This window comes from Natrix helvetica, assembly GCF_964273705.1.
Source record: "Natrix helvetica genome assembly, chromosome: 6".
Classification (NCBI taxonomy): Eukaryota; Metazoa; Chordata; class Lepidosauria; order Squamata; family Natricidae; genus Natrix; species Natrix helvetica.
The window spans coordinates 28,098,952-28,122,047 of record NC_138553.1 but is presented as its reverse complement, the minus strand read 5'-3'; the positions used below and the strand labels follow the sequence as shown (position 1 = coordinate 28,122,047).

Here is a 23,096-nt window from a genome sequence, read left to right as displayed (position 1 = left end):
AATTTCTTCCCTAGCCAAGCAGGAATTCTGAAAGTTATGTTCCCATTAATGTGGAGAATGGCTGAATTCAAATTATTAGTTCAAACCTGGGAATCCATACTTTCACCAAAACACTAAATGGTGATGTATGGAGAAACCCAAGACTTGAGTCCAATTTAAATGGTGACATTTTTATAAGCTTTAGGCTTGATCTTGCACCTTATAACTTGATATTGCAGTACAAATGTGTGTTTGCTGTGCACTGCTATCTACTGATAATGCCATCCATGTGAAGATACCAATCACCATGTTGCAGGCTTGGAGGTTTTTTTCTCTCATCTATGGTGCTACAATCTCCATAAATGTTTTTGCAATAGAATCTGGAATGCACCTTTAATGTCTGATAAATCTTCTTTTCATTAAAGAACAGGGGAAATGGCTATGGCAGCTGGGGGTCTGGTCAACTTCACTGCCAAAGAGATCCATAGGGTGCAGAGGAAAAAGTCCCACAAGAAACTAGGAGAAGCAATTGAAACCTTAACGTTCATCAATGTGGAACATTTCATTTTAGATGAACTCAAGGGCCAATATGAAAGGGGAAGAAACTCTATTGACTTTTTCAAAATCATGCATGATTTGACAATTCCTCCATCATTTCTTGCCTTGTCCACATTTTTTTCAAGCTAAGAAATCTAAATGCTTTAGTTTTTTTTCACACAATCATTTCACTCTATCATTTCAGTCAATTAGTTCAGTTTTGTTTTAGGTACCTTTCAAAGTTCTATAATACATTTAACAATAAATGTTAATATTATTCAAGTCTGATTTTTACCAGAAATTTATATAATAGCATTATACTGTATTGGTGGTTTCACTATCTGTTGTTATCCAAGCAATTTCTGTCAAGGGGTTCCATGAGAGATTTTTTATTCTTTTGCATTGTTTTGCAAAATATTTTGCATAATTCATAAAAGGTGGACTGCGCAATTCCCCAAAATACATCTCTGGAAGATCCTTGATGGTTGAACATCATACACAAAGATGGAATTATTGAAATGATTTTCTTGTTTACTACTCTATATGTCACTTAGCAGATATGCTATTGAATGCCTTTTTGGAAGAAAAAAGGGTAATAAAGTTTATCCAAGCCTGGTATAGTTTTCCTACACACACACACACACACACACACACACACACACACACACACACACACTTTTTAATTTTCAAAACAGACACAACACAAAGAATCCTCCTCCTTTACATACTGTAGAAAGTGTATCAGTTGGTTACAAAAGACTTTCGTGCATCTCTTCCACAGTCATCAACCATAATTCATATTAACTCAAGTATTTTAACTCAGATATATTTATACATATTACCATCATCATACCTCCATTCTAATTTGACTATAATTGTTTGAACGTCCTTCATCATAAAATATATCAAGATTTAAAACATAACCACATACTGGCATTTCATTTGCTATTTCTAATATCCTCCAATAACACTGAATCCTTATGGCCTATTCTGGCTAAACATCCATAATATTTAGTAACAAAAATTTCTAATCCTCCTTTCCAAATCACTGTTTACAATTTACATCCACTTTCCTTATGTTGTACCCATGCATATATATACGTTGTTATCATTATCCCTCCTTTATTTGACTGTGTCATTTATCATAACATTTTCCCCCCGAATAAACAAAACTTAATTAAATTTAACTTAGTTCTTTTTTATAACCTTTATATATAACAAAAAAAAATCTAATCTTCCTTTCATAGGTACCATTCAATATTTATATCCAATTATTACTTATCATAGCAATACATATGTATACATTGTTATCATTATCAATCATTTATTTAATTACATCTATTGTCACTAAATTTCACTAAATTTAACTAGTTTTAGATTATACCCTTTCATCTATCAACCTGTATCTTTCCAGTAGCAAAACAATCTCATGTCTTCTGCCATTTGTGGTATCATTCCTCTAATAATCTCTATAATCAAATTTGTATGGACTCCTCTTTGCAACTCATTGCTTATTAAGTCTCTCATGTAATTTCTATGCCCTTCTTTTGTTTTCTTAATCAGCTTATCTTTAATTGTCAGTGGTGTTTTCAACAATGTTGCTAACAAAATTTCTCTCTTTAAATCCATAAATTCTTTTATTTTTTCTTCTTCTGTATCTTGCCATCTGGGGTAGAGTTCCCCTCCATTTAATTCCTCTTTCCGTATTCCACTCTTTCCATTTCCAGACACAAACCAATCACCATAGATATCAGTGGATTTAATTTCTCTGTAGTCATTTTTGTCATCGGTTTTTAGGACTCTGACCTCCACTTTTTCCACTTGATAAACATCTCCAACTTCTTCATCATATTTTACTGTCAGATGCTCTAGTTTTTCCAACTTCTTCTCCATCCTCTCAAATGTGTTTGATAATTTCTGAATATCTAACAATATATTTTGCAAACTTAAAGTTTCTTTCTGCTGTTGAGATTGTGCCATTATCTCCAGCTGACAAACACTGCTGCTCTGGCTTGGAAGGTTTTTTACAAGATTAAGCATAAATTCACAATAAGGTCTTATTTTCACTTTTCTCTGGTTAAAGATATACTTCAAAGGAACATATGTATGCTTTTCTTCTTATCACTCTCTATAGACAAAACAGTGAGACCTTCAGGTGCCAAACCAGAATAATCAGTGAGGAAAGTAGAAGTGTTTTGTTTCCAATACACAAACCTCCAGCCTTCGAGTAGCAGTGTTGTCATCCCCTCTGTTGTTACAATTTTCTTTGTTGCTTTTTGTATCTTTTTTTATTCCAAGTTAAAAAATAGTCAAATTTGTGAATGAAATAGAGAAGAAAAAGGGAAAAACACACATAGTAATGAAGAAGGAGAATTTTAGTCCATAAATTGCAAAAAATAATAATAAAAAAGAAGAAAACTTAATCCATTCAGTTTAAAAGGCTTGCATATATTCCACCCATGAAAATAACATTTTAAAAGTAAGATAACCCACTGTCCAAAACCATTCAAAGCTTAATTCTGCTTCTTATTTCTTCTGTTCTCAAATTTAAATTAATTTTAAGTTTTTATAGGCAGCCTCTTTTAAAATGGTAAAAATTCCTCACCAGCTGGAAACCCTTTCTCTTTCCGTATCCTTCCGTTTTGGAGCCGCCCCGACTTCATCAGCCTGATGGCTGGACTTTTTGTCACCGACTTGAAGAACTTCTCTTGGATCAATAAGGGACTTTGCGATGTCCCTGAGATCAGCAAGACGTATTCTTCCTGTTCACCGTCTCTGCAGGATGGTTTAAGTCCAATTGGACCAACCAGTGGCAAAAGTATTGGCTGCGGTCTCGGAGCATTGAGACCGCATATCCGTATCGTCGCTCCTCCTCCAATTTTAATACTCTTCAGTTACTATAACAACCAATGTAACCACTTAGAAAGGAGTCAGATTGGGGAAGGTTAAAATATAAAATGATTTGGGAAAGAATATTGATTGGAGGATAGAAGTAAATATCAGAGAAGAGGTCATGACTAGCAGGCTGGTTGTATCATCTGGAATTGGAGGACTTGTAATATATAAAGACCTCTAATATTTTATTCTCTGTCTTCCAGAAAAGCCTGGCTATAAAAGCAAGGAGCAGGTCACATATAACAAGGCTGGGGTGCCATCCAGCAAAGGACTTTCCTCAAGGACCTCCAGTGCAAATTCTTGGGACAGCTCCAAGAATCTGGAAGGGGATAAAACAAGAGACGAATTCCTCTGCCCAACACCTCCTTCTACACAGCACTTCCCAGGAAAAAGCCACAATAAACAGAACCACAATTCCAAAACTCCTGCTGCCCAATATATTCACCACGAATCACCTAAAATATGTGTTGGAAGTAAGGATAGCTTCGACAGCAAAATTTCTCTTGGAAACCACCCAAAGGAAAGGGCTGCAAGGTCCCAAGAACATGCCAGGTCTGTCCAAGAAAAAGAAGAACCCCTCAGTTTTAATTCAGATGTCTCAACTGGCAAGTTACATCAATCTGTACGAACTGACTTGCTCAGCTCCCCCACAAAAAATATAAAGAGCAGCTATGAGAACACTGAAGAAGTCAAGAGTGTTTTGAATGCCAAAGACTCCTTGGCTTCAGGTATACAAAATGTTAAAGTGGAAGGGAAGTGCCTTCAGGAAAAGAAAAACAATCTGATCCCTGCCAATATCAAAGCCAAGTATGGCACCACAGTAGTGGAGAAGCTGATATCAGAGGAACAGGTAAACAAAATAATTTCAATTGAGGCTATGATCATTAATAACACTCATAGTTGGTGGTCTTAGATCAGGGATCTCAAACTCAATTTCATTGAGGGCTGCATCAGGGTTGTGTTTGACCTTGGGGGGCCATGGCCAGGGGGGCATGGCCAGCTCAACATCACTCATATTGGAGGCATCTGTGGTAGCCTGAGCACTCTGCCAGTGAAAACGGGCTCCTGAGCACTGTTTTTGGCTGAGACAGCTCCTGTAACCCCCTGCCAGTGAAAATGGAGCTCGGGCGGGCTGCCTGCGGCCCTCGCATCCTCTGTTTTCAGCTGCAATGGCCTTCTGCAACTCTCTGACAACAAAAAAGAGCTCAGGGGGTGGGGGGCGCCTGTGGTCCTCCTGAGCTCCGTTTTTGCTGGCAGAGGCACTGCAAGCTGATTCTTCGCAGTTTCCAGGGCAGCCCCCTGGGCTAGATCTAAGCATCTCGTGGGCAGAGATCCAGCCCCCGGGCCTTGAGTCTGACACCCCTGCCTTAGAGATTTTGAACTTCAATTTGCATAAGTCTCAGGTGGAGAAAGCCTCAAAGAGACCAAATCTTGGGTTATCTTAAATATAATAGCTCTGCTATCACACAAGTTTATGTGGCCCATTGCTGCCATCAGATGCACAGAATACAGATAATCCTTGACTTCCAACCGCAATTGAGCTCGGAATTTATGTTACTAAATGAGAAATTTGTGAAGTGAGCTTTGTCCCATTTTACAACTTTTCTTGCCACATTTCTGAAGGGAATCATTGCAGTTGTTAAGTTAGTTAAACAGTTGTTAAGTGAATCTGGCTTCCCCATTGACTTTGCTTGTCAGCAGGGTCACAAAATGTGATCACACGACCCTGGGACACTGCAACTATCATAAACACAAACCAGTGGTCAAGAATCCGAATGTAAATCAAGTGATCTCAGGGATGGGACAACGGTTATAAATTGTGAAAAAATGGTCATTTTTTTTCAGTGCTGTTGTAACTCCGAACAGTCACTAAATGAACTGTTGTAAGTCGAGGACTATCTGTATAGTGCAGATAATAGAGTATTATATATCTACACACAGCTGTTGGCAAGGGTGAGAAAAGAGGAGGAAACGGTGAAAGGAGAGGTAAAAGTCAGAATTCGCTATTGTCAGTTATATGCAGATATAAAGAAAGCAAGTTAAGGAAGTTAAACATGGTACAGACCATTCTTGCAATTAAATAGGGTTAACATATATGTAAAATGTGTTAATCTGACAGACAATTGTGAAACATCCCATTTCCTTCTGGATCCAGACCGTGCTGTGTGGGAATGGCATGGTTTGTAAAAATAAATACTCTGAACCGGAAGGGATTTGAAGCATGATTCAGCCCCTTCCACCACCACCTGACATATTTCATTCAGAAAGCTCTTCAAAACCTTCCACATAGTTTCCCGTTTGGAAGATTTACTTTTTGGAAACTCCCAGACTGGCCCATTAGAACTGCATGGTACAGAAAAGTTTTGATATACTTCTGAGGCTTTACAAGTTCAACGATCACTCATCTGAAATTAGCATATGGCAGGGGTGTCCAAACTTGGCAACTTTAAGACTTGTGGACTTCAACTCCCAGAATTCCCCAGCCAGCTGGTTGGGGAATTCTGGGGGTTGAAGTCCACAAGTCTTAAAGTTGCCAAGTTTGGACACCCCTGGCATATGGTATTTGTTATGTTAGACCAGAAATTATTTGCAGAAAAAGCAATATAGTCTAGCTCAGTGTTTCTCAAACTTGGCGACTTTAAGTCCTGTGGACTTCAACTCCCAGAATCCCCCAGCCAGCATGGCTGGCTGGGGGATTCTGGGAGTTGAAGTCCACAGGACTTAAAGTCGCCAAGTTTGAGAAACACTGGTCTAGCTATATTTCTGTTCCTGTGTTTTACACATTATATGTCAGAGTTGAGTGAAGCCATTTTGAGACTTCAGTGCTGAGGTATTTCTTTGCAAGGCTAATTTTGAGACTCAAATGCATTACATTCTATTTATAATAATATCACTGTAGTTTGTATATTAGATTTTAAAAAATGTAGATTTTTGTTAATCTAGAGCTTAGAAATTCACTTTTAGAAACACGTTCTCCAGTTAGGGCAGCCTTCCAGGTGCTTTCCAAATATGTTCCCATATTGTCCATCACCTCCAACCAACATAGATAATGGCATCAAGCTGAGAAAAATGGCGCTAGGCTTTTTTATTTTCACCTGGAAAATTATGGTTACTTTAGTTATGCTTCTCTGAAGAACACGAACAGCTTTTGACTTTATAGCTGTCTTTTGAGGAGACATATATTGCAAGGAATTTATGTAACTGTAGTATAATGCTAAATATTAGCTGAATAATTAACCAGGGAGTTGGAAAGCAGAACCTCATTTACATCAAGAGCAATATAGTTTAAAGAAATGTATATTTGTATAAGAAATGCTTTAAGAAATGTTCAGTTATATAACTGAAAAGACACAAGACCAATGTTGCATATATTTACAGTATTTATTTATATTTATTAAAACTATACCACCATTTTTTTTACAATTCACAGTCCTTTGCAACAATAAAAGCACAAAAATACACAATAAAATAGAAAGAATAAATAAATATTCAACAATCAACTAGGTAAAATGGTTCAATAAAAACATCCATTTCAGATCACAGCAATCATATTATCCCATCCATATGAAGTGGTGTTAGCTCTCAAAAGCTTTCAGAGTCATTCAAATCGTTCAAATTGAACTTTAAGAGTTCGGCTTCAATAGTTTTATGGAACAATGTCTAATTCTGCAGCAGTCTAGTTTCCATGGGGTGGCTATTCTATAGGGAAAGGGCCATGACAGAGAAGTACCAGCCTCAGGCATCCAGCAACCTAAATTTCCACACCGGAGATAAGATCCCCAGCTGGCTGTGGAGAAGATGGTCCTATTAGAACCAAGTCATGTAGTGCTTTAAAATAAAGCGATACTGTACCTTGTACTCTAAAATCCATTGATAGTTTTTAAAAAGTGATCACAATATAGTGTAAAAGGACTGAAACATTTTGTACTAATGAGCAGTCTTCCCACATCTGGGGAGTGGAAGTGGCCACTACCCTCTAGGTATGCAACTTGGAATGCAAAGTAGAGATTAAATTTCATCATATCACACCAAGGGTGGCTTCCTGCCAGTTCTAACCTCTTCTATAGAAGAGGTTCCACAAATCTACAGTGCCGTTTAGAACCGGTTCCAGCTCCCTCCCCCTGCCCGTCCGCACATCATCAAGATGAAGAGCGAGAGGAGGAATTCTGGGAGTTGAAGTCCACACGTCTTAAAGCTGTCAAGTTTGAACACCCCTGGGGTTTTTCTAAAGGGTTAGGGGTGCAAGGGTCTTGTAACTTGACAGCTTTAAGACTTGCGTGCTTCAAATGCAAGAGTTTCTGAGCCAACATTTTGGTTGCTAACCACCAAGCCACTTCCACCCGGTCACATGGCCAGCAAGCCACTCCCACCCAGTCACATGGCCAGCAAGCCACTCCCACAAAGCAGACCACACCTACAGAAGAGATTCTAAAAAATTTTGAAACCCACCACTGTATCACACACAAACACACATGTATGTATATATATATATATATGTATATATCTATTCCAGGCACGGCGTGCTCTTTGCGAAGCTGGACTGATCCAAGGACAGAAAAGACTCAGTGACTGGCCATTCAAATCTCTTGAGAATCCTATGACAGCTTCACCTTATGCTGATTATTATGAACTGGGTTATAATCTGAGATCCAACATTTTCCAAGGTGAGCTAGACAAATCTCCATGCTTCCTGTTTTGGTCTTACAGGTAGTCCTCAACTTATGACCACAACTGGGACCATAATTTCCATTGTAAATCATTTTGGTTATAAATAGTGAGAACCGACTTTAAGACAATTTTTATGGTAGCTGTAAAGAAAACCACATAGCAAATTGGGTGGCTGCTACTCAAATCCAACTTTCCCAATGGGTATTTTTTGCTGGAAATTGGCAAAAAGGATGCAGGTCATGGTTATGTGACTGCAAGACACATTGCAACCAGATGTTAATGCCAAGCACCCAAATTGCAATCACCTGTGGGGGTGATACAACAGTCATAAGTTTGAGTACAGTTCATAAGTCACTTTTCTGAGGCTGTTGTAACTTTGAACCAGTGGTGGGTTACAACCGGTACACCACGGTACAGGCGTACCTGTGCCTGCTGGGAGCACTGGGTACCGTTCCGGTACAGTGCACCGGAGAGCCCACCTGCCCGCGCTCCTTACTGGTATTTGAGGTTTTGGGGGCTTCCGCACACGCGCATGGACCATACTACACCTGCATGACGCTCCGCCGAGCAGCTAGAGCATCGCGGAGGCATCGCAAAGCATCGCTGGCAGTAAGTACACTCTATGCGTGTGTGCAGAAGCCCCCAAAACCACAAATACTGGCAAAGAGCATGGGCGGGCGGGTGGGCCCTCTGAAGCACCATACCAGAATGGTACCCGGTGCTCCCAGCAGCCACTGGCAGGCACTGTGTGCATGCACACTGCGTGTGTTCATGTGGTGGATGCCCGGCCCCATTGCACCGTAACGGTTGCATTGGGATCCGGAACCCACCACTGCTTTGAACTGTCATTGCATGAATGGTTGCAGGTTGAGGACTACCTGTAATTAATAGCATGATTTGGTGCTGGTAATTTAAGAGACCCCTTCTTCCTTCAGAGGAATCATTTTCACAAGAGTTGTTTTGCTTTTAATTTTTCTGCTTCTGGGATCAAATTGTCGTCTTCAATGTAGCTTGGGAGTTATTAACGTGGCATCCCGCAGGCTTCTGCTTGTGCCAGTCACTATCTCAGTGGCAAGGGGCAATAAGTGTTGTTATTCAAAACACTAAAGTTGCTTTTTGGGATTGTTTCTTTGTTTCTTTTGCTTAATATGCAAATGATCATATAAAAAAATACAGTATTTCTGCCAGGAAAAGATTTGAACCCAACCCCAAATTGTAGTCAGTATCAGATATAAAAACCTGTCACTGTTGAAAAGTCAATACAGTATCACTAACTTTTTCCTGTTTGTCCTCGATCTCTGTCGATTCCAGTGATTCAGGGCAAAAATTATTTTAGCAGAAGTGAACAATGTCCAAATATTCTTTCCTTAGGCGGACCATTAGAAACTAAAAGCTTGATGAAGGATTCTTACACTCCTGATGTAATAAAGAGGGCAGTACGGGATCCCAAACGTTGGCATGGAAGGAAAACTGATGATCTAGGTAAGGAAATCTAGGAACTACAAAGGACAACTCGATGGAGCCATGCTTAGCTTCTCTTCCTGTCAAAGTTACGAGTAGATTATGTATACATCTTAGGTATTACTATAATCTAAATATTTAGGTTTCATCCATTTACGAATCTCAAACTATGTTATCGGGAACAGATTTTAAAAAGTTTATATGAATTTCGACACAGTATTCCCTTTCAGTGATCCTTACATAATTTCACTACAATGTTTACAAAAGCAGTTTTGCTGTTGCTTTTTCATTGGTGGCTCTTTTCCAGCTTCTCCAAAAAGTTAAGGATGTAGAGCTCAATAATAATAATAATAATAATAATAATAATAATAATAATAATAATAATAATAATAATCACAATGATTCTGCAATGTCCAGCAATGATTCTGAATTAGCATAGGGATTTTGTTTAGCATCAAAAAATTATTGAGTAGAAAATTCTTGAATTTGTAGCTTGTCCAATAACTTTTGATGATGATGATGATGATGATGATGATGATGATGATGATGATGATGATTGTTGTTGTTTTGAATCTCATCAGGGAGATGGTTCCAGAAAAATGCCCTCAATCTTAACCTGCAGAAAGCTTTGGAACAAAAATTTGGGGAAAAAAACAAAGGCAGCAGATCCTAAAAAAGGCATAAAAGAGGCATATGAACCCTCGGTGAAAGTTATCTGCCTCTCCCTCGCAGTGAAATAAATCTCATTGCAGTCTCTGTCTTTCAATGTACTTATCTATATTGATAACACTACAAATAAGTTCAATTTAGATGAATAGGGATGCCTATTGGTCTTACTACTGACACTTTATAGATACTTGATCACACAAATCAGCATATAAAGTTTTCAAAATACAGAATTACATCACTCTTTGCTAATTTGAAGAGGCAACTAAATGTACTGTTCATGGAACCAGTTTAAAAGTTGGTGACTCTTCATTAGTCATGTAACAGATGAAAGCTTTGCAAAAATGTTATACCGGAGGTATAGACTTCTTTTTAATTGCGCATGAAAAAATCATAAAAAGGATTGGATAGTTCTGGGGTGGTTGATATCCTAAATAATCAGTCCAACTGCAGACTGATATCTGCATAAGAAAGTCCAACCTTTATTAATAGAAGGGGATATAGCATGAAAACAATGCAATAGTGCCCAAAATATTGCCTATGCAATGAGGACATTTTCCATAGTGAAGCATGTTTTTGTAGGGTAAAGTTTTTATTAACAAAATTCATTGCACAATAATTATTTATTTCTTCCCAGCAGGCATTTCCCTTCTAATAAGAGTTTGTGTTGTTGAGAATAATATGAAAGAAATCCAGTGACTGTTATATATCAAAAGCAAAGTCATATTGTCATATTTGTATCTATCTTAAAAAATCATATTTGCACTTCTTCCTCATGTATCTTCTATGCAGTAGATTGGATGGCCTTCCCTTTTGGGCAGAAAGCCTAGTTTCCTTCTCTCTCCAACTTTGGCGGTGTATATATTTAACATCAGTTTGTTTTCTTCTAATTATGTAAAAAATAATCCTTCCCTAGCACAAAAGAGAATGAGATTATGTATTCAAGGGCTAGGGAGTTTTTATTGAGGAACATGTTTCAAATGTCTTGGCAGATCTGGGAGATCTGGGAGATGACCTGTAGCTTACTGTCAGCAAATTTTGTCTCCAAAGGGGATTTGGTGACTTTTTGAAAGATTTCTGGAGGCTGATGGCCCACAGGTGCTTCTTGACCTTTACAGTCTCCCTTGGTCTTAGAGCCAGGAAAGAAACAGTATTCACCTTCTTGATGTAAGAAAATAGGACTTCTGCCTCCGACACTGAATATAAGAATGTCCTTCTTAGATTCCTCCATGGCAAAACCTAATTCATCCTTTGGCACAGAACCTGAGGTAGCAGAAAAGCTCTTAAGATAGTCACTAGATTCTTCCTGGCATTTTGCTGAGGGATCACCAATACCTTGATCCATAACTGGGAGGGTTGGTTTTGATGTATTTTGACATAACTCTGAATTTGAGAGATTTTCATTAGTTTTGGGCATGTGTGTAGAAACTGTTGCTGTATTAGCACAATGAAGCATCCTTTCCTCTGAGGCCAACTCAGATAATGGCAATAAACATCCATTTTCTTTGCTTATTGATAGATCTATTGCAGCAATGTAATCTAGTGGCAAATTTTGACAGTGGCTATTTGAGCTGGGGACACACCCTGTAGTTTTCTCATTCTTCAACTGTCCACTTGTCTCTTGGATTTGAGTCGGTTCTTGTCCTGTAGGAAGCGACAGCTTCTCCTCCACCTGCTGATGTACATTAGACAATAAAGTATTTTCTTTTCCTCCTCCTGGCTGTTGCTGAAGAGACAAAGAAGGCTGTAATTCCATAGACTGCAAAGATACTGGGGTTTCCTTCAATTCTGAAGGAGTAACTTTCAAATCCTGATGAACGGAATCTGCAACCAACTTTACAGAAGAATATATGTATGGGCCATTAAAATCAAATATTTGTGTATTAGGATTAGAACAAATCTGGACAGCATTGGCTTTGTTGAGAGGCTCTGTCTTTTTTGCAGTCTGAGACCAAAGCAACAGATCTTCAATAGCTGCTGGGCTGTCAATCAGTAATTCCCTGTAACAGGGAAGAAAGTAACCAAAGGACAATTATTCTCTCATTCTCTCTCTCTCTCTCTCTCTCTCTCTCTCTCTACATACATACATACATACATACATACATACATACATACATACATACATACATTTGTGTTACAACCCCTGGTATGCCCAAATATGGGAGGAAGGTCACTACTCCCTCTTTCTGTCCTTCGGCTTATCACAGAAGACCATGCAGACAGAAAACCATATTTTTTATTTTTAATGTTGCCTTTTTTATATTTGTTTGTATTTGTACTGATAAATAAATAAAGGGAGACTAGTATAGAACTATTTCGAGCTAATTAGCTCTCATCAGCTAGCCATACCCTTACTTAGTAAGGGTATGGCTAGCTGATGAGAGCTAATTAGCTCGAAATAGGTCTATACTAGTCTCCCTTTATTTATTTATCAGTACAAATACACACACACACACACACACACACACACACACACATACATTATATATATATATATATATATATATATATATATATATATATATATATATATATATATATATATATATATATATATATATATATATATATATATATCTTCCTAAATTAGTGATGTTGCCCAGCCTTTCTAAAATCTCAAACTGATGCACCATTATCAAGAATTTTGGGGACCTCTTCCTAAAGAAATGCAAAGTTGCTGTGCTGGATGGAATCATTGCATTACTGTATAGTGTTTCTTTAGAAATCAGTTTCATGAATTTAATGGTCAAATTGCTTTTTTTTAACAACTTCATAACCTTTCTCATTGACTGAATTTAAGACCCAATCTACAGTGTTTTTGCTTTGTTTAAGCTCATCATTGTAATCTCTGGCTCCTCCATAAGCAAACAGCCTAATTCAGTGATGGCTAACCTTTTCAACACCGAGTGCCGAAACCAGAACATGTGTGTCGGAGTGCCAGAAACCCAAAGACCAAGTGCCCAGCTGGTCTTCAGGTTTCCAGCGCACCAGTGTCTGTGAATACCGGCTGGCCGGTGTGCATGCGCACGCTGGAAACCCGAAGCGCAGCTGGCGACAGCACTCATGCCATGCCCACAGAGACCTCTGGCACGTCACGGGCCTAATTCATTCTCCTGGTTATATTTTTCTTTTCATATTTTATGCTTCTCTATAAACATTTACAACTTTTTTTAAAAAAAAAGGACTGCAGCTTCTATGGGCTCCTAAGTAAACTCTGAGTCTTGAAGTATTCCTTGATAGATTGGTTTCAGAGTCCAACTTGCCTGCTTGCAAGTGTAAAGTGCAAACCAGTTACCAGCTATAGAGGGCCAGAAAAGCGTTAATTGCTAACTCTATGAGTCTACAAAACAGAGCACTCAAAACTCACTTGGTCAGAAATCTCAGCAGGCAAGAAAGTATTGACTTTTTACTGAAAAGTTACTCGAGATGTGCAAATACAAAAATATGAACCTGTCTATACTTTTCAATTATCATTTTCACTTTTTCACAAATCTGAACACTAAAGAAAATTACTGGATTTTTTTAAAAAAATGGTAGCAATTAGAATCCACAAAAGATATGTTCTGATATGATTAAAAAACATTTGGCCTTTCTTATACATACCTAATATTTGGGGGTTTGCCTCTGTTTCAGATTTTTATATACAGTAATAATTAGAACTATATTTATTGTGTGTGTCTTCTAAAAGGTAATTGAATTTTGAGGAAATACTGAGAGTGTAGTTCTCCACACCAAACACAATACTAGGGGTTTCTGAGTTAATCGTTCACTTCCTTTATAGTTTTGTGAAAAATGCTTTGAACTGGACTTCCAGTAGCGTGTTTCTCAGCTTTGTATACTCACTTCTCCAGTGTACTGGAATGGTGGATTTTTTCCTTTTCTAAAGCACTGGTGTCTTCTGAATGACTTGCCAATTGCACTTTCTAAAATGAAACAAGAATAGATTGCAGCCCAATCTCGATTAAGATGCTAAAATAGATGTTCAAAAAGGCCTGTACACACAACACATTTGTAATACTGCACCCAGTTTTGATCACCACAATATGAAAAAGATGTTGAGACTTTTTAAAGGTTGCAGAGAAGAGCAACTATGATGATTAGGTGGCTAGAGACTAAAACACATGATGAATTGCAAGAACTGTGTATGAGGGTGATATAATTGCAATCATCCAATATTTGAGGGGCTGTCACATGGAAAAGCCACCATTCTCTGAAGCACCTGAGTGCAGGAAAAGTAGTAACAGTTTGAAATTTATCAAAGCAAGGCCCAACCTAGACTTAAGGAGAAATTTCCTGATAGAACAATTAATCAGTGGAATGGCTTGGCTCTATCACAAGAGGTTTTTATGAAGAAAGCAGACAGCCATTTGTTTGGAATGGTATAGGGTCTCATGTTTGAGCAGGGGGTTGGACTAGAAGACCTCCAAGGCCCCTTCCAATTCTGTTATTTTGCATTCTGTTAAACTAACCATCTCAACATGTTTTTCACATCTAGTAGTGTCCTACAGCGGTTCTGTATCTAAAGACTTGATATTCATATGCAACTGACTTCACACACACAGAATTCTTCTCCCACACTGCATGGCTTCTTTAGAATTCACATGAAGCAAGGTAAATCTAAAACTTACCATTTTGAATAGAAAGTGGCTACAACAGCAGTTTCAAGGTAAGCAGGTTTAGGCATGCTTTTGCCTATTTCCTAGGTTGATTTATCCTTCTTACCTAGATTCCCCTAATCCGTCGTTTTACATTTTTTATAAATGAATGTTGGGGAGGAACACAATATTCAGGGATGTAAAACATGCAATTTGACTCCCCCAATTCCTAGAAAATCCTTAGTAATCCAAAAATCCAAACAGAATAAACAAACTTTTTAACTAAACACTAAATTAAGAGATCATCTTTTTTGGATTTATGGGCCACCAGTTCTCCTCCTCAGCTATTTGCTGCTGCATGTTGTCTACAATACTAGAAGTTCTGCAGAAGCCAGCAGTCAAAGGGTAAAGATGATAGAAAGTGAGATGGTGCAACATTAGCTATGCTAGTATATCGTCTCCTTATTGACTTAAGTAGTTAACTGTGTTGATGTTTGGGGAGGTGATTTTAAAAGATTAAATCTCTGGCCAAATATTACAATGTCTAAAACAAAGGAAAGGCTGTTGGTGAAATTATAAGACATTATATGGCAACACACAAGACTGGCCCAAATTAGGTCTAGCAATGGTGCAAAGACCCAGCCTATTTTGTGGTACAATAGAACAGTGACTCCCTCCTCATCCATGCGCAAATTCCCATTGTGCAGCTTTTGGAAACAGCATGTGACTTTTTTCAGTTTAGGTTTGTTTCTTCTTTTACATCACCATATGGGTCATATGCTTATGCCAGGGGTGTCCAAACTTGGGAACTTTAAGACTTGTGGACTTCAACTCCCAGAATTCTGGGAGTTGAAGTCCACAAGTCTTAAAATTCCCAAGTTTGGACACTCCTGGCTTATGCCTTCTAGATTTGGATTCCAGAGCCTTGTAGACTGAAGGGCAGCAAGTTCCACCAGTTATTTGGATGTGCCCTCAGAACAGTCTTTCCCAAGTTTGGCTCCCAAGATATCATTCCCTAGCAGGGGGCTAACCCTTGGCCAGGGTGTGATTTAACATTAAGCCTAGATTCCGTTCGTCTGCTAAAGAATCTGTTTTAGATAATTTCACATTGCTTTCATTTCTTTTCTTTTTACGACCCTGTTTATTTTGGCTTAAAAGTGTATTATATTTATTTATTTTTATTTATTTAGTTTGTCAAACATGCACGAGATAACAGGTATGTATAAACATGGACATGAGCACCTGAAATGAGTACAAATAAATGGGGACAGTAGGACAGGGACGGTGGGCACGCTGGTACGCTTATGCACGCTCCCTTACAGACCTCTTAGGAATGGTGTGAGGTCCACCGTAGACAGTTTAAGGTTAAAGCTATGGGGGTCAGAGGAAGTAACAATGGAATCAGGTAGAGCATCCGAGGCATTGACCACTCTATTGCTGAAGTCATATTTTCTGCACTCGAGTTTGGATATGTTAATAAGTCATGTTTTTAGAAAAATATTTCTTACCGGAAAAAAATTGGGAAGAAGAAACGTCTTTGGAGGACTTGGAATGTTTGCTTCCCATTTCTTTTTCTTGCTGCAGTAAAAGCATATATTTAATTCAGAGAATTCACCAAGATTATACTTGCTTCTGTTCAACCAGCACCAAAACCTCAATTTTACTTTGGCAGCTGCCACACAAAGGCAATAGTGAGTGGGCAGTCAAGTCTCCACTCCATATTCACCTGATAGCCAGTTCAGCTTTTGCTGCTATTCTACTTATCTTAGGTAATTTCCTTTGGTTTAAATCCAGATGCTACAAGATATCTCCTATCATTCTTTCAAACCACCTTATTGGCTGAGCTGCTAAAATATGAATCCAATAAAATCCGAAGGACTTAGGACCAGCTCCAAATCCTGGAACTGATGTCAGCAGAAAAGAGTGATAGGAACCAAAGAAGCAGGAGCCAGTTGCAAAATGGAAAAGGGCAATATTTGGCCTAGGCTCTGAAATCTTTAACCCCATCAGATAGTTTCACTTCAAAATCTCAAATGAGGAACTGACTCCAGTTGATTGCACCTGTACTTTATCTGTTTCCATTTTATAGTTACCCATGACCTTTGAGGACCTCCCTCCAAAAAAATGAGTAAGGATAGGACAAAGAACTAATTGAATTGGTTTGGAGGTAGAAATGGTAGACTGAAGATGACGGCAGTGGTGGGATTCAAAAAAAATTACTACCAGTTCTGTGGGCGTGGCATGGCTTGGTGGGCATGGCAGAGGAAGGAGACTGTAGAATCTCCATTCCCTCTCCACTCCAGGGGAAGGTTACTGCAAAATCCCAATTTCCTCCAGATCAGCTGGGACGGGTGGTATTTAGCGGTTCTCCAAACTACTCAAAATTTCCACTACCGGTTTTCCAGAACTGGTCAGAACCTGCTGAATACCACCGCTGGATGGCTCCATGAAACATGCTGTTGATGGCTGTAGCAAAGAATGAAGAGAGGTCTGGAATGTCTCCAGATAAGGAATAAAAGGGAGATTGCCCAATGTGCTCTATATATTTGCTTCATCTTGGTTTCAGATGTTTTTTTAGAACTGGGAGACAATAGGAATAGCCATCTTGCTTGCAACCACAGTTGGGCCTTTTAAAAACTCACAAAGTTCCTTTTCTAACCACTTTCAGAAATTGCTTGTTAACTAATTTGTAAGCTATTAGAGACTTTCAGATCAACATGTCTCAAAATATTCTTGTAAAGGATTTTAAAATTAATCTTACATGTAGCCTCCCAGCCACAGTTAAATTTTGACTGAGTTTCTCAGAAGTCTGACAACTTTTGACAGACAGGTTGAATGAAGCCAGCATTCATTGGGAGGAGAAATTATGTAGAGAAATTGTGCAATACTAGTGGATCTGATATTTGTGAGGATGAATGGAATGAAGAAAATGATCCTGGGTGTTATGTAATAGCTTATTGACGAAGATGTTACATATCTACTTATACAAATAGGTTACCTGGGCCAAGTGACATTGCCCAAAACAAAATAGTCTTATATAAAGGTAAAGGGTTTCCTCGCACATATGTGCTAGTCATTTCCAACCCTAGGGGGCAGTGCTCATCTCCGTTTCAAAACCAAAGAGCCAGAGCTGTCCGAAAACGTCTCCATGGCTATGTGGCTGGCATGACTAAATGCCAAAGGCGCACGGAATGCTGTTACCTTCCCACCAAAGGTGGTCCCTATTTTTCTACTTGCATTTCTAACTGCTAGGTTGACAGAAGCTGGGACAAGTAACGGGAGCTCACTCTGTTACGCGGGTGCTAGGGATTCGAACCGTCAAACTTCCAACCATACTGATCGACAAGCTCAGCGTCTAAAATAATTCCCAGCAAAAAAAAAAAAGGCAAATCTTGTACAAACTGATTAGAATACAGCACATTGAAAAAGGATGTGCTTTGTGTTACTTGGAATTTTCACTGGAAAACATGTAGATAGCAGTGTACACATATATTACTCCCAAAGTGTACAGCTACTGGAACAAGGCTACAGAGAACTATTCAGACCTGAGGCCATATAATGGAAGTGAAGTCTGCAAAAACTTCACAGCGGCTTGGGACAATTGTAGATAAAGTCAGTGAGGCAAAGAAAGCTCAGTTTAACCCAATTATGTCATGTTCAAAAAAAATAATTCTATAAAAAATAGACATTACGTTGTTGAGCTAGCAGAAATTCTTAGGTTTTCTCTAAAAAAAATTTGCTGGGTTCACACAAGGGGAAAGTGATGAGATAATGGCAATAGAGTAATTTTATTTAGAACCTTATACTTAGTTACAAACCATGATCCCAAAATTCAGTCAATTGTTTACTTTGCAGATTTCTGTAACCAGCAATCCAAGGAGTCCTGAGATCTTTGGCTACATAGAAAAGCAGCTTTCATATAATGCTTGAAATTGCCTTCAAGATTTGAAACAGCTAACTCCAACCTAGTGCTTTCTAGATGCATTGTGACTACAATGCCTGGAATACCCAGCTAGAATTCTGTCACTTATCATGTCCGCATATCTGAATGTAACAAATTGGAGAAGGTCACCATAAGATTTGAGTTAAGAGAGATGAACAGAGCATTCTTAGCATAGCTGTTTGCTATTGTGGGGAGGAATATCCCATTCAATCTTCCCTTGTTCCTAAAATCCCAATCTCACAGCTATTTTCCAAGGCAAAATGCAAGAAATTACACTTAAACAAAAGATAAAGAACTTGACAAAGAGGTGGAGATAGACATTCCTTTCATGATAGACAAAAGATCCCTTCTTCTGTATTTGCCACCTCCAACTGCAACTGTTAATTAAGCAAGAAGCCAGCTGATATGGTAAATAAGTGGAAAACCCACACAAAATCAGCAGGGTGCTTAACCACCAAACCTCCCTTTGGGTCATCTAGCTAATCATAGTTTCCAATGATTTCTAGTGGGTGGGCTCTGTTTCTGTGAGGAATAAAGGACAAGATAGAAAGATAATCACTCGACAGCTATAACTCTGTTACAACCTTTGATTACTGTACTTCGTGTAAGCTCCCGAATCAACTATGCCTCTGCTCCAACTGACCTATCCTGTGTGTTCTTTGGATGATCTGGTCTGATTTTGAACTCCATACTTTCTTTTAACTTTCCCACCTCTGTTACGCTAAGGTGTTAAAATGTACATCAGGCATACCTGAGAAGATATTTTTGGCAAAAGCAGATTCCTCCCATCATCAGGATGACACAGACCACTGTTATTAGCAATATACCCCAGAGAGGAAAACCTAAAACAGAATAGAGTATTTAAAAATATCAATTAAATGAACTATTAAAGCAAGTTTTAGGAAGAAAAGAACAAAAACAACCAGATCAGACCACAGTACAGTGTGGAATTATATCTGAGTGGGCTGCCTTTAAAGATGCTTGGGCAAATAGATGTCATCCAGGATACTGTTCCACTACTACTACAACCTGGCAAGGAGAAGATATCTCAAGAGTTAGGCAGGAACTTTCACAGCTCCACCTCAGTGGTGAGATTCAAATAATTTAACCACCGGTTCTCTGCCCTAATGACCGGCTGGGTAAGCGTGTCTTGGGTGGTCATGTGACTGGATGGGAGTGGCCAACTCAGCATCACTCACGTTGAGGAGCACCTCGCCTCGCCCAGCCTCTCTTCGCCATGCCCGGCCATGCCGCACTTCTCCCTTCCCAGCCACTCTTGTCACGCCCAGCTACTGGCCCTGCCGCCCAGCCGGGTGAGTGGTCAAGTGACTGGGTCAGCGGCCGGGCAGTGGGGTGAGGAGTGGGTGAGAGGGGAAGGATGAGGTGGGGCCAGGCATGGAGAGGCACGCTATTCAGCCAGTTTGCCGAACTGCACAAAAGAAATTAGCTACCAGTTCTACCGAACCTGTGAAAAATAGCTAAATCCCACCACTGCTCCTCCTAGAGATCTCAGGGACCGAACCTGTGTCCTTTTGCATGCAATCACATAATTTGCACAGATTGTATTTATTTTTTAAATATTTGCATAACTGAAGCTTATTTCACTGTTTTCATTATTTCTGTTCCTTAATTCACAACATTTATTTCTGAATTATTTCAGTACTTTTGATGAAAAGTAGTATCTAATTGATGTTTTGGAATAAATAAATAAGATATGTGTGTGTACATGCACACACCACTCCATCTACAAAAGATCCCACTGTGATATTGTTTTGGAAAAAATAAATTAATTTGCTACATATGAGGTTCGTCACAATCAGAGTGACTCTGGGTCACAACCTAAGCCAAATACATGCATTATATATTATATTTTGTCTTATGAAGATAACATAAACTATTTGCCAATAAAGACCAAAAGAAGATTAGTGCACACTCTTAACTTACTACTAGTGGTTTGCCAGCGAAATTCCTCACTCCATTCACTCCAATAACCTTTGTAAGGTTCGCTTACTGTTGTTCGCACCTTTGCTATGTAATTTTTGCCCAGTTCCAGGAAATTTGAAGTGAAGGTAAATTCCTGATGTGTACTGTTCTTTACTTGGGCCTGAAAGGAAGCAAAAAGAGATAAGAGGAGGGAAATCAAATTACATGAAGGCAAACAAAAGGATAATCTGTTTACTGTATGAAACAATCTATTCCTTCTTACCTTTAAAGGTTTCCCAGTTTCCCAGTATGAAATCTCATATCTCTTTTGCAAATTAAATGAAGTACTGATATTTTTGGAGTCCCAGTGGAGGATGTACTTAGGACCATCAATTACTGACATGGACAGGTTATAAGGTGGGTCTGGCTTGACTAGAAGAAACAAAAGAATGTATCAAGAGATTCGTCAATTTAATTTTTGTAAGATTCTAACTCTCTTTCAGGCTCTAAATACATTACATCCTCTCTAATTCTTCCCCTCATTAGATTTTTTCTGAATTTCACAATGAAGAGGAATATTCCTAATATTAGTAAGCTCATCTTAAAAAAAACCTGATTCAGATGATATGCTTGTACATCTGCCTAGGTCAGATTCAAAGAATTAGTCTTTCATAACATCCCAGTATATAATGTTAACTTATCTGGGGAAGGAAACTTACTAGGAAAACAAACTGCAACTTTAATTCAGCATTGTAAATATAAGGATAACATATAAGAATTTAAACTCAGAAAAATTAGAGTTTTACTTTCTTTCATTTGAAAAAAAATATATCAATAGCTTTGTTTTTTTTTTATCAGAACTATGCAAATATTTGTAAATTCATATCGATATAAAACAAAGCAAAAGCCTTTTTGTTCAGCTGGAACAACAATCGCCGATGAAACATCCTTTGCTGCCCTCTATCATGTGCAAAAGAAACTAATTCTGAGTTTTAGACAACTTTATTAAGCTAAGTTAAAGTTCACCCATCTTCACTTTGCCAAGATTAAGAAATTCTGTTTTGGACAATTCCACATGAGAGACTAAGAAAGCAAGTCTCAGTGGTTTACCCTTATATGGTTAAGTCTCCCATCCATACAAATGCCATTGGCAGACACTTTTCTTTTAGTAATTGTTTCCTTCGTCTTTTCCCTCCCAGATGTTTGTATCCATGAATATGTTATCATCCATTTGCCGCATTCTCTCTTTTAATACTAACATAGACCCTTTCTTTTGTGCACCCATTGAATTATTATTGTTTTGATGCTAAAATACGAAATCAAAAACAACAGGATGCCTGCATTCCTTTATTCATTATATTTTTATTAAAAGGTTTTGTTTTGTACTTTGTACTGTAGGAAGTTAACACCCACCCCTCTCCTAGAAGAATGAAATATCCTAGGAAATATTTAAAAGGCAGAATGTTTCCCCTAAAAAGAGAAGTAGAAACTCAAGAGAAGCAGAAACTCAGCCGCCCCCACCTTTGTCAATGGGCCATAAGGGGCCTGGGTCAGTCTATTCTACATAACAAAGGTAGGATTGCATTCTACCCATCTCACACATGGCACCTGGGAAGAAGCAATGGTCAACCAAACTTGGACTCAAAACACAGCCTACAGAGTTGCCCCTGCATGGCCCCATGGGAGTCTGACAACCAATCAGAGTGCATTTCTTGAACAGGAGTGGGAGACCACGGGGTGGGGCCCAACAAAGGGCATAAAACCTGGGACTTTCAGCATCTCAGTCCCTTTTTCTTCTTCACCCAACATCTTGAAGCATGTGATCCTCCTTTTCTGTTCAGGAACTCAAGCCATGTGATCCTGTCCATCATTAAACCATCTTTACAAGCAGCTTCCAAGTTTCCAGAGTCTTTTCCCCCACTTGGAATTGAATCTGGAAGGACATTTCTTCTAACAGTACTAATGACGAACATCTTACAGCCAAGGTTTATAAAAGGCTGCTACAGTTGAACCTACAAAGTGAATATGTTAAACACTGCAATGGTGACATGAGAAGCTGCCAGGTAACTTCTGAGGACAAACTTGAACATGGATTGTTCACAATCTTGATCTAGTCTCTACTTCAGACACGCCACAGTGGTTAGCTAGATGATTATTGTTTTGATTATGTTAAATCCCATCTTTATTATGGAATTCAGGTCAAAGTATGTGAGATTTTTAAAGAATAGTCATTTAGGTACTGATAAAATCCAGGGCTGTTTAATTTCAGTGAAGTTGTGAGATCATGTGTCTTCAGGCCGTACCTAAATCCTCCTTAATCAGCTAGACATATCCTAGAGAAGATCGTAGAGTCAATCCATTTTATCTGCATGTTTGCTTTTTTAATATTCTGTATTGGTTATAATCCAAATAAGAGAATCAAGAATTAC

General features: G+C 38.6%; 2 protein-coding genes across 4 annotated transcripts in view; one reads left to right on the top strand and one right to left on the bottom strand.

The window, feature by feature from the left end:
- The window catches only part of LOC309394311 (thiosulfate sulfurtransferase-like), a 29,400-nt gene extending 19,160 nt beyond the window's left edge, over window positions 1-10,240 (top strand). For both annotated transcript variants that reach the window (XM_081957295.1, XM_081957294.1), the window contains exons 3-6: window positions 3,615-4,261; window positions 7,925-8,075; window positions 9,451-9,561; window positions 10,122-10,240. In XM_081957295.1, the coding sequence (XP_081813421.1) occupies window positions 3,615-4,261; window positions 7,925-8,075; window positions 9,451-9,561; window positions 10,122-10,213 (1,001 nt within the window). In that variant the 3' untranslated portion in view covers window positions 10,214-10,240. The remainder of the gene's footprint in view (window positions 1-3,614; window positions 4,262-7,924; window positions 8,076-9,450; window positions 9,562-10,121) is intronic.
- A 937-nt stretch (window positions 10,241-11,177) lies between these two features.
- Window positions 11,178-23,096, bottom strand: part of CSF2RB (colony stimulating factor 2 receptor subunit beta) — a 34,892-nt gene continuing 22,973 nt past the window's right edge. For both annotated transcript variants that reach the window (XM_081957288.1, XM_081957289.1), the window contains 6 exons: window positions 20,951-21,099; window positions 20,689-20,848; window positions 19,496-19,586; window positions 16,310-16,379; window positions 14,050-14,129; window positions 11,178-12,206 (listed from right to left, as the gene is read on the bottom strand). In XM_081957288.1, the coding sequence (XP_081813414.1) occupies window positions 11,183-12,206; window positions 14,050-14,129; window positions 16,310-16,379; window positions 19,496-19,586; window positions 20,689-20,848; window positions 20,951-21,099 (1,574 nt within the window). In that variant the 3' untranslated portion in view covers window positions 11,178-11,182. The remainder of the gene's footprint in view (window positions 12,207-14,049; window positions 14,130-16,309; window positions 16,380-19,495; window positions 19,587-20,688; window positions 20,849-20,950; window positions 21,100-23,096) is intronic.